This window comes from Petaurus breviceps, unplaced genomic scaffold, assembly GCF_028583685.1.
Source record: "Petaurus breviceps papuanus isolate PSGF00001 unplaced genomic scaffold, PetGlider_PUasm1.0 90626, whole genome shotgun sequence".
Classification (NCBI taxonomy): Eukaryota; Metazoa; Chordata; class Mammalia; order Diprotodontia; family Petauridae; genus Petaurus; species Petaurus breviceps.
Genome location: NW_027187290.1, coordinates 646,275 through 657,336, shown reverse-complemented (window position 1 = coordinate 657,336; position 11,062 = coordinate 646,275). Strand labels below are relative to the sequence as shown.

General features: G+C 41.4%; 1 protein-coding gene across 1 annotated transcript in view; it reads left to right on the top strand.

Annotated features, from left to right (window-relative positions):
- The window catches only part of LOC138143071 (AF4/FMR2 family member 2-like), a 198,727-nt gene extending 192,360 nt beyond the window's left edge, over window positions 1-6,367 (top strand). The window contains exons 6-7 of the mRNA XM_069064262.1: window positions 911-955; window positions 6,182-6,367. Of these exons, the coding sequence (XP_068920363.1) occupies window positions 911-955; window positions 6,182-6,367 (231 nt within the window). The remainder of the gene's footprint in view (window positions 1-910; window positions 956-6,181) is intronic.
- The last annotated feature ends 4,695 nt before the right edge of the window (window positions 6,368-11,062 follow it).

The window sequence follows — 11,062 nt, the reverse complement described above, 5'->3', positions numbered from 1 at the left end:
GGGGGGGGCCACCTTTCAGAGATCACTGATTCCAGATCCCTCATTTGACAGCTGAGGAAACTGAGGCACAGAAAAGGTGTTGCTAGCCCATGGTCACACAAGCAGTAAATGTCAGAGGGGGATTTTGAATCCAGGTTTTCCTGATTTTCAGTTCGATACTCTATCCATGACCCCACATTGCCTCTACTTCAAATTACATATCGATTTGATATTTATTTCTTTTGTGTGTATTTGCCTCTCTTACCCCAGGTTACTTACAAGCTCCTCGAGGATGAGGTGTAGCATTGACCTTATTTATCTTTGAATCCACCACGAACTTTAAGCAGGGCAAGCACTCAGTAGATATTTACTGATTGATGTCACAGACAAGAAGATTGAGTTGGATGGACTGAGGATCTGACCCAATATAATTCCAATTTTCTTTGTAATGATGAATTTAGACTCAGAGTTCTTTATATTAATATTAGGAAATTGATTTTAAAACTTGGATGATTGAGAGCCTGGTTTGTTCATAAAATCTTCTAATATAAGACCGTCCTGACACCACAGAATAATAGACTGTCAGAGCTGAAAGAGAACGAGAGAGATAATCAAGTCTGACTCCCTCATTTTACAGATGAGGAAAATGAGCCCCTGGAGAGCTGGGGAGACTTGCTCAGGGTCACCCAGGTAGCAAGCAGAGACTGGGATGGGAAGGTCTCCTGCCCTGCTGTCTGCTCTGCCAGGGTCCCAGTGTTTTATATTAAATTAACAGAGTTGATCATCTGAGAAGAATTCTTAGTTTGCATTTCCTAGAAAAAATACTGATGGCTAGCTTTACTTCCTTCAAATATTTTCCTGCAGCATAAATAAGATCTAGGCAAATTTTATGGGAGTAACTAAATTGGGCTTTATTTTGCATTTGTTTCAGATCAACCTCTCTAGTGATCCCAGCTGTGTGGAAGAAATTTTGAGGGTGAGTTTAAACTTTTATTCCTGTGATTTTTTTTTTTTGTAAATAATGAAGCTGTCTACTCATTTATGATGAGGTGCATTTGTATGCCTGCTAATAGGAGGCCAAGGCTTGAGCTTGGTTTGTCCAAGCTATGGTTGGGCTAAAGCTTTTTGTATGTCCTATTAAGTATGGCACCAGTATGGTGAGCCCCCACCATACCACCACAGAAGGGCTGAACTGGCCTCCATTGAACACAGAGCAGAGCTTTCATGCCAAATCCATAGTGGGATTGGGCCTGGGAGTGACTGGTACCCCTTCAGCCTGGGTGGAATTAGGAGACTCGGTCTCAAAATAACAACGGCAATAGTAATAGCGATGATGACGGTGATGGTGGTAATGATGATGATGAGGGAAGATTTCTGTCTGGTTAAAGTACTCAAAGTAATTGCTGGACTGTTTCAGCAATTTCATGCTCAGAAACTGCCATCCGACTTCAATTCCCTTTAGGAGGATGCTTATGGCTTATGATTCACTTCCTTTCCACATCTCCTTTGTTCCTTTCTCCCATCAGTGCCTCTAATCAAGCTCCATCTTTTCATCTAACAAAAATGCATTTCCTACTTCATTCCTCATTTGTCATGGCCCCTGGTCAGAAACCAGTCTTCCAGCTCTCCTTTAGGAAGCTTTCTCTGATCAGGACCTTAAGCCCATTTGTTCCCTAGCTCTTTACTTGTCTTAAGTGCTGATGCTTTCTACAGTTGAGATGGCTTCAAAGGCTATATGGAAAATGATGTCCTGCCTGTACCCTAGGAAATAGCACTGAAAGGAAAACTTTTAGCTCTAAACAAATCCAGTGAGTTGGGCCTGTCAGCATCAGGGAGCAAGAAGCATCTTAGGCTGAGGCTGTTCCTTATCTGTGTTTACTCCTTCTGTATAGTGGGGAAATCCTATTTCCTGCATGTTATAGTGGGGCTTAAAATATTACTGAGTGCTTGGCATCATGATTATATAATGTGTCACATTTAAAGACCACTTGACAGTTTATTACAAAGCTCTGCCATATAGACCAGCTCCTTTTACTTCCTTGGACCTGTTCCACAGACAAGAAAATGGCAATTTGTGATTGCCTGTCTTCTACAAAGTCACACTGGTACATCCTGGTAGGCTGAAGAGTCTAACACGGTATAGTGTTCTTTTTGATAGACTCTTAGATTTTGGTAAGCATTACATTTATTCCTGATCTGGGATTTTGATCAATGTGGGGACACACCCCTTGACTGACCCAGATTCAAGCCCTTCTTGGCCTCTTAGTTGTAGTAGCTTATAATGGGACTGAAAAATTCATTGGACTCTGAACAACCTTCACACTTAGACTCTTCAGATGTAGATTGCTCCAGGCCCAAACTCTGTCAGCAGGCACATATCAAGCACTTGTTTTGTGCCAGGTACTGTGTTAGGGGCTGAAGATATGAATCCAAAAATGGAAAAGCCTTCAAGAATCCAGGTCCCAAGTGAATGGAGCACCAGCCCTGGAGTCAGGAGTACCTGAGTTCAAATCCGACCTCTGACACTTAACACAAAACTAGCCATGTGACCTTGGGCAAGTCACTTAACCCCAATTGCCCTGCATTCCCCCCTCCAAAAATCCAAAAAAAAAAAGAACCCAGGTCCCTTTTCATGCCACAGTGAGGCTTTGGAGAAGAATGTTAGTAAGTTCCAAAATGTATTAACTGTATGTGGAGATGTGTGAAGTCTGTGATTTTGTCATTCTGGGAGACTGTCCCTATACCAATATAAATAACAGTATGTACTTGACTGAAAAAATCATAGGCACATAGGGGCCCACACTCAGCTAGTATGTGTCAGAGGCAAGATTTGAACCCGGGTCTTATTGACTCCAAGACCAGCTCTAGCTGCCTATGTATATTAAATACACAGAATAGAATATTATAGAAATATAAAGTCCATTACAGTTCACACACTTGAATATTTTGAACAATATAGGAGAGGATATTCATGAATAAATATAAAGGTATATGTGTCTGCATACATACATAGGTGTTTATACATACATCCTCTTTTTTCTCACTTGGGGACTCCTTCTGTTGGTGCCAGTCAGCAGCTCACCTGTACCTTAGAGTCTCACAGAGTTGTGTGAGTACTGAAAGCTGAAGCGATTTCTCTAGGCTTGCACAGCTGTATGTGTCAGAGACAAGCCCCAAACCCAGGTCTTCGTCCCTCCATGATCAATCTCCTAGCTACTCTATCATGCTGCTTGTCATTCCATACATTGTCACGTGCTTACTCTCTGGAGTTCAGGTAAGCACTTCAACTCGCCTGGGTTAGGCACTGTGTGCCAGGTGTCCTCATCACTCTGCCACTGGCATTCTGTTGTTGGCGAGACAGGAACTTTGATCATGGATTACAGATGGGCTATCTGCGGCTCCCCTCTACATCTTTAGGGCCAAAATCTGTATCTGGACATGTCACATGGGAATTCATCCACTTCCTACTTCCCACAGGGTGAAGGTATTTAAACAGCAGCAGATCTTTATTAGTCATTTAATTAATTTTCTTAATGAAAGGTAGAGCTGAAAAAAATACATTCAGAAAGTTACCTCGGTCTCCTATGTTTTCCCTAGGGTTCTGAGCTCAAATTAATTGCACAGGCTCATCTTAAGTCTTAAAGACATTCTAGATGCATCCCCAAAGTTCTTCCCAATTTGTCATAATTGGGGTCCTCTCCTTAAGAGGATCCCAGAGCTAGAGACTCGAAAACATTGCCATGAAGCTTGGAGAACTGGGGAAACAAAACCTATCAGCAGGGCTTCAGAATCCTATTAGAATAGCCACTTCTGAAGCAAAATGTCGTTTAAAACCCCAAATAAAGGCACAGGTTGTCCTAATATGTTTATAAGAGATAGCACTCCTTGAGGAAAATAACAAAAGTCCTTCTGTTATACTTGAAAGAGAATTGAAAGGAAGGGCTTGTTTGAAAGACAATAAATAGATACTATTGAATTCTTATTCTGACAACACCACTAGTTAGCGCTCCCTTTTTTTGGACAACTCAGATGTATTTTTTTTGTTGTTGTTTTTTTTGCTTTTTGGAGGGCAATTGGGGTTAAGTGACTTGCCCAAGGTCACAGGGCTAGTTTTTGTGTTAAGTGTCTGAGGCTGGATTTGAACTGAGGTCCTCCTGACTCCAGGGCGGGTGCTCTATTCACTGCACCACCTAGCCACCCCTGACAACTCAGATGTTTAAGATTTATTTCCTAAGCTTAGAGTGTCCATGAGTTTACCGCTATTATAACTGAGATTTCTGGTCTAGTTCTTAACTTTTCCAGATTTCCCAGGGGTGCATATGTTCTGACCCTCTTTGCCCTTGCAGCTTTGTGTCTGGGCAGATAAAGGCCCTGGTTCTTCCATTATTGCATTGCCAACAATCTATTGAGATTCTGCTTGCTACTGTTTCTCTTTCTCACCTCCATCTCAAATGATAGAGATGAGACTGGCCTCATTCTGTCTCCCCACCTCCTTGTAGACTCCAGTCGTTTCTTGTTTTCTAGATGGAGGATGTATCATGTGGTATCTTGGAAAGAGCAAAGAATTAGAATTCAGATGCCATGGGTTCTGCTTCTTGTTCAGTAGCAAAAGGCCTCTGAGCAAGTTCATCAGAACCTCAGTTTCCTTTTCTTTAAAGTGGGTGTGATAAACACTTCCATGTTGACTTCACAGGATTATATAAAGATCAAATGAACCAATAAAGCCAAGTGCTTTGAGATATGTAAGGCATCATGCAGTTGTTAAAGATTACAAAAAGTATCTTATTCTCCCTCCCTTTGATAACTTTCACCATCGTCTCTTTTTTCTTTGACAACAGCGTCTTTTCCAGTACTGGGTAGTTTTTCTTTTAAGCCCTTCCTCCAGTTTTAACACCGTTGCTACTTCCTCTGCTTTAGCCAGTTTTATCTCCATCCTCTTTATTTTTTTTTCCATTGAAGCTTGTATAGGTTTGATCCCATTGCAATAAAAACTACAAGAAAAATGGACATGATCCAAAATGTGCTTCTGGCTGTGACCACTTATTTGAAGTAATTTTTTAAGACAAATCCAGAATTCCCATCCACCAAACAAATTTAGATACTATCTTGGAGTTCAGTGTCCCTGGAATGAGCAAAAACCCTTCTCCATGGCTATCCTGTAAACTTTGCCTGAACTTCCACTTTCCTCATGTCAGAGGATTTAGAGCTGGAAGGGACCTTAAAGATAATCTAATCCAATCTCTTCATTCTGCATATGAGTAAGCAAATGACTAACCCAAGGTCACCCAGGTAACAAGCAGCAAAACCAGAATTGGACCCTAGGTTCCCTGACTCCACACCTTGTGACTCCCCGTGAAAACTCCTTGCATCTGCAAGTTCTCCCGGAAAGCGTACCCAATTCACTTTAATTTAATAGCTCCTTAAATTTATTCTTAAAATATCCATGTGAAGTTATTTATCACCAACAAGAATCACCCATCAGTTGTTTATTCACCTCTGAAAATCAGAATCAAAGACCACCTTCTAGTGAAGTCTTCTCTAATCCCCCCAGCTACCAGTGCCTGGCTTCGCCCCCACCCTATGATTGATGGCCTTGTGCCTATTTTCCTAGATATTAAAATAAATACAGGGTTACAGAAGGTGTATGTCTTTATTAACCTATAGTCCTACCTGGCTGGATTGTAATCTCCTTGAGGGCAAAAATTGTTTCCCTTTTGTCTCAGCACCAAGATTAGTACCTAGCACATAGCAGGTTAATAGATTCTTGTTGCTTAACTGATTATTGCGATCTTTCTTATTATTGAAATCTTTTTCCATCTTCAAGGCCCAGCTTGGGTACTACCACCTGCATAAAGCCTCAGCCCCACACTCACGTGTGCTCTCTCGCTCCACCAAGTTTTCCTAAATGCCAACTTGATCTGTCTCTTATGCCATCCAACGCTGTATCTTGCTTATTAGTGTAACATGACCTGACCTTCTCAAGAATAGGGCCTTCATCATCCTCGTATCTCTCTTGTCTTCTATGTAGGAGGCACTGCATTAAAGTTTCTTGTTTAATTGAAAGCCAGTAGTTTCTGGGATGCAAAAGGAAATGACAAGAAGAAGGGAGGAAGAGGAGGATTATAATAATGATCCAATTCCTGTAGCCATAGTTATAGCCTTCATTATGGAAAAGATTTTGTGCTGTCATCATTCTGGGCAGTCCTACAAGCACAGATCCCAAACCTTCCCCATCCTGGATGGTGATCTCCATGAGGCACTCAGGCCCCCAATCAGACATCCTTCAGAGATGATGCCTTCTGGTGATGAGCATCTCTACCTGGTCCCAAAACAACTGAAACACAGTTCATCAATGGAGCTGTACTTGAAGCCCCTTCGAGCTTGGTAAGGCCTGGCAAGGCTTGCTCCCCACTGCTCGGTGGTGGCGTGATCTTCAGGACCCCAGCTCCACTTTGATGCCACGATGAGAGCGTTGGAAGAGGATGCGCGTGGAGGCTTGCAATGTTATACGATCACAGCACTCCTCAGCTGCTCCGGTGCCATAATCGTAGTGCCAGTAGCAACAGTTTGCCCGACTTCCCCAGGGGCTTGTGGGCTCTGAGCTACTCTTCCTGTGGAAGAATTAGGAAAGGAAGAATATAAATTCTACCACTGAAGATATTGTTCAATCCCTGTTTTCTGTACACTAACATTACTCGTTTCTGAGGAAGTATTTACTTTAAAAATAACAGTAGCTATTATTTCAACCTCTTACATAGTCACAATTGCAGGTACATGATTGAAGTTCCATTTCTCTTGTTTTTGCTCTGGAACAGATTGTGTTTCTTAGTAAAGTACCTTCAGGAGTTGATAATTTTATGATGAAACATCTGTACATGCAATTCACTGTTGACGGGGAAAACAGGAAGCTGCTAAGTAAGGATTAGGAAACATGATTTGATGAACTGTGTCTGCTCACAGATTTCCTTCTGCCATATGGAATAGGCTGGTAAATATCTAGATTGCTACCCCCCCCATTGGTTATAGTATTTCTATATTTACAACATTCTAAGTGATAGCAATTCTACTTAATAGTTTTATATTTTCACTTATGCTTTTAAAATATGGCAGGAGCTTACCATGGAGTGACAGACCCTGTTTACCCTCTTACCTGTATACTCTGTTTACTATCATCAGTCTTAGAAAGCAAACAAAAAACTCAGAAAAAAAGATATGTAGATCAAAGAGCAAGGTTAATCAGGCACATAAATCATAAAAAAATTAATAAGGCTGTAATTGGAATCTTATAAATCAAGTTCTCTGTAATTCACTTTGATTGGAGTCTTCTTCCTGGTGCTTACTCTAATCTAATGTGGACTTGAAGCCTCCACTAGCATCCTCTGATGCCTCATCCTGACCCAGTGAACCTGGACTCTCGAAGGCTACACCAGTCGATCACAAACTTTTCGATGTCCTACCTAATGGGAAAAATTGCAAATATGGGCCTAGGGGTGGATTCTGTGTCTGTTGTTTGAGGACTAACCTGGTTTAGTGCAGAGAAGTCCATATCCAGTTTGGTCACAGGATGATGAATTTGTTAGCTATGACAACCCATGTAGACAGTGTCCTAATTTACTGAGGAGTCATAATTTGTGACTGTGGATGGGAGTGTTCACACTAATGAAATGAAGAGTTTTGAAGAGTAGAGTTAACTTATATGGGAAACAGTAATAGCTGATCCCAGAAAGAATAATTCTAAATATATCTTTAATTATCATTAGCATTGACTCTGCTGGAGTCGTGTATAAACTAATTAAATTGCCATAGCCGCTGTTATTCTGATGGCTAGCTTTTATCTAATGACATTGGAAACTATACATTTGTCATCGGGTGAAACTGCCCTTGCCTGGTTTCTTCTCACACTATTTCAAAGTACTAACAGATTTATTATGTAAAAGCCATATATGAGAGCATGCCATGTAGCACAATGAACTTACAAGGGAGCTAGCCTATTATTTTCTTCCTGGTAATTGGTTTGTCTACTTTAAAACACAAATGTACCATTAAAAGTGTGAAATTTAATTATACTGACTATTATTGTATCCTGGAAATGTAGGTCTAACTTTTCTAAGCTCTAGGGGTCCTTATCCCAACTCTCACATACACCAATGAGTCATGTGCCCAGAAGGCCATTGGTTACATCTCTCCTTCAAGATTCTAGGGGGTACCCCTGAAAAGTTACAAGGGTTTTTTCAAATGCCATTAATTTGGGCTCGCTTTCCAGGGTGTTCTTCCCAATGTCAATCATTAGGGATTAGTGCCTCGATTTCATTTAACTAATTAACATCATTTAGCTATTCCAGAGGGCTATTTCCTGAGAAGATATAGCAAGAACAGAAATGCAAACATCCCTCCCTCAACTCCTGGCAGCATACTTCCCCAAACTTAAAGCAGTTTCTACAAAACATTGGCCCTTACCAACCCCACTGCAGAATGCGGTGTAGCCAATGGAGGGAGCTATATCCTCCTCTTAACTGCTATGCTGGATCAGGCTAGTTGCTTGGGCTTTGCCCCTCACAGAGATTGGTTGTCTGCAGACTCTGGCATGGTTTCTCCCTACTGTCCTGTGGGTCCCTCTTGGTGGCTTGCTCTTGCAACCTTTTGAAGCCCACAAGGTCAAAGCCTAGTCTGTTTCATCTCCAGTACTCCATCTAGAACATGAAAGACCAGCCACAGTAGAACAGAACCACAGGATGGCCATGTGCTCCTAGCTTCATGTTGACCCTGGTGGGAAAAGTAAGCAAATGGTGCTTATTCTCTTTCCTTACCCATGGGTTTATGGCAGTCCTTCCCTCCTCACTTGAATGCAGGAAAGAAGACTGAGCCGTGTTGAAATTTCTTCTATATATTCTTAGTTCTAGCTCATAAAGATAATCAAAAAGTCTGTCCTCCCTATGTGGTCAGGGGGATCTGCATGGTGTGTAGAGACCACTATTCAACATGCCCTGAAGCAGGTTCACCAAACAGCCACGTGTTCCTGGAACTAGGCCTCATTAGCTGGTCCCTTGTTATATTGGTGAATTTATTCATCAAGATTTAATCCATATTTAGGTCCTGTAAAGCAGTTTAAATATCTTCATGTGGAATATGAGGCTTTATGGTGAATTGGAAAGTAAATAATAAGCTTCCTGACCCAGTGAATCATGTGAACCTGTCTAAGATGGGAACATGTCAGAGAAGAGGCAGCAGCAAGTCAAGGAGGAGATGATGTCAAAGAAAAGTAATTTAGCAGCACCCGGAAGGAGGGAGAGTCACCTCTTCTAAGTAGCTGAGTAAATAGATGAATCCCTTTATGTCTTGGGTGTACTATAAAAATAACTATGGTTTTCATAAACCTGCTGTTTTCTGTGAAGATGGTGATTTATTGTTTCTGTTGAACTGAATGAATGAGGCTGCAAATGTAAACCACATATAAAATTGTATACATGTTTTTAGCACATTGAGTGTAGAGAATGCTGAAACCTGTACCAGATTTCTGGAAGACATCCAAGGTTTCTTTGAAAGTCATAATCATTTTCAACTGATTTTCTATGGAATATAAAATGTGGTAGGGAAAAGGAAGCAAAATGTTGGAGAAGGTTAGTCTGGCCTTTTGGCCATTGTGTATCCCCTTACCTTCACCCCCTACACACACACACACACACACACACACACACACACACACCCACACACACCCACACACACACACACACACACCCTTTATTCTCCAAAGGCCCTTGAGCAGACAGTTGACACTAGGTTGTCAGGATAAAGTGAAATACATAGTGGAACTTCCATTTGGTGAAGGCTATAATGGGTTACCATAAAAGAAGAAGTTTTCTGATACATATTTCCGGATTTGGCCTTAAGAATGATAACTCCAATTTCTGTAGCACTTACAGATACAATTTTCCAAACCTGAAGGGCCCTTAGAAATAATTTCATACAATAACTCCATTATTTGAGATTTGAGGAAAACTAGGGGACAAGACTTTTGCCTAAAGTTACGTGGTAATCAAATGAGCATTTGGGCTATCTTAATAGGTGATGAAGATGGCTACATTCATCTGAAATAACTAAATAATGCTTGAAAAAACATGAATGACTTTAGTACCTTAATTTAGGTTTGGAGATGAAGAACAAGGTCAGACAAAAATCCATCTGGGGCTTTTTTCGTTTTTCATCCACACTTGGAAAACAGCCCTTTCAGCAACCCTAGTAAAGCAGTAATTGTGGTCAGTGTAGAACCCCTTCTGAGAGTTACCCCACCCACCCCTTAACTTCTCACTTAGCGCTTGGGTTCCCCCAGAAATACAACTGCTACCGTGGGTTCAAAGAGTTATGTAGGTCTGTTCTTCAAAAGCTATACCTCAGAAGCCTCTGCTGGTATTGCTAATTCCATAGAAGCAATTAGCAAAACAGAAGATATAAAATATTCCTTCCATAAACTCTCACAAATACACAGCTTATACCCCCTGTATTTCAGAGTCCAGTGTCCTTTCCCTTTTTGCAGCGTCCTCAGAGGCCACCTTAAGCCCAGTGTCTTTGCTGAATGGCTCATTCACCCTGGCTCCCTGCTTTTCTCCATACATCAATGCTTGATTGTGAGGGCTAGTTCTCCCTTTATTCCATGGTTGACTCTCTTCTATGCTGCCTATGGGGCTGCTTCTTTTCTGGAATTCTAGTCATCTCTGTGTCTGTGTCATCATACAGACTGTATCTTTGCTCCTTGATACGTAGATTTCAGCTGTGCCTCACACCATCTGAAATTGTTCCCTACTGGCTGCCAGTATCACTAACTGGACAAATACTGTAAGACACCTTGGTAAATGTATGTGGAAGGGGCGACTAGGTGGCACAGTGAATAGAGCATAGGCTCTGGAGTCAGGAGGACCTGAGTTCAAATATGGCCTTGGACACTTAACACTTACTAGCCATGTGACCTTGGACAAGTCACTTAACCCCAATTGCTCTGCCTTTCCCCCTCCAAAAAAAAGATAAATGTATGTAGAAGATGCTTTTTAAAGACCTCAAGGGACATGGCCAGTCTTCAAGCAGCCAATGG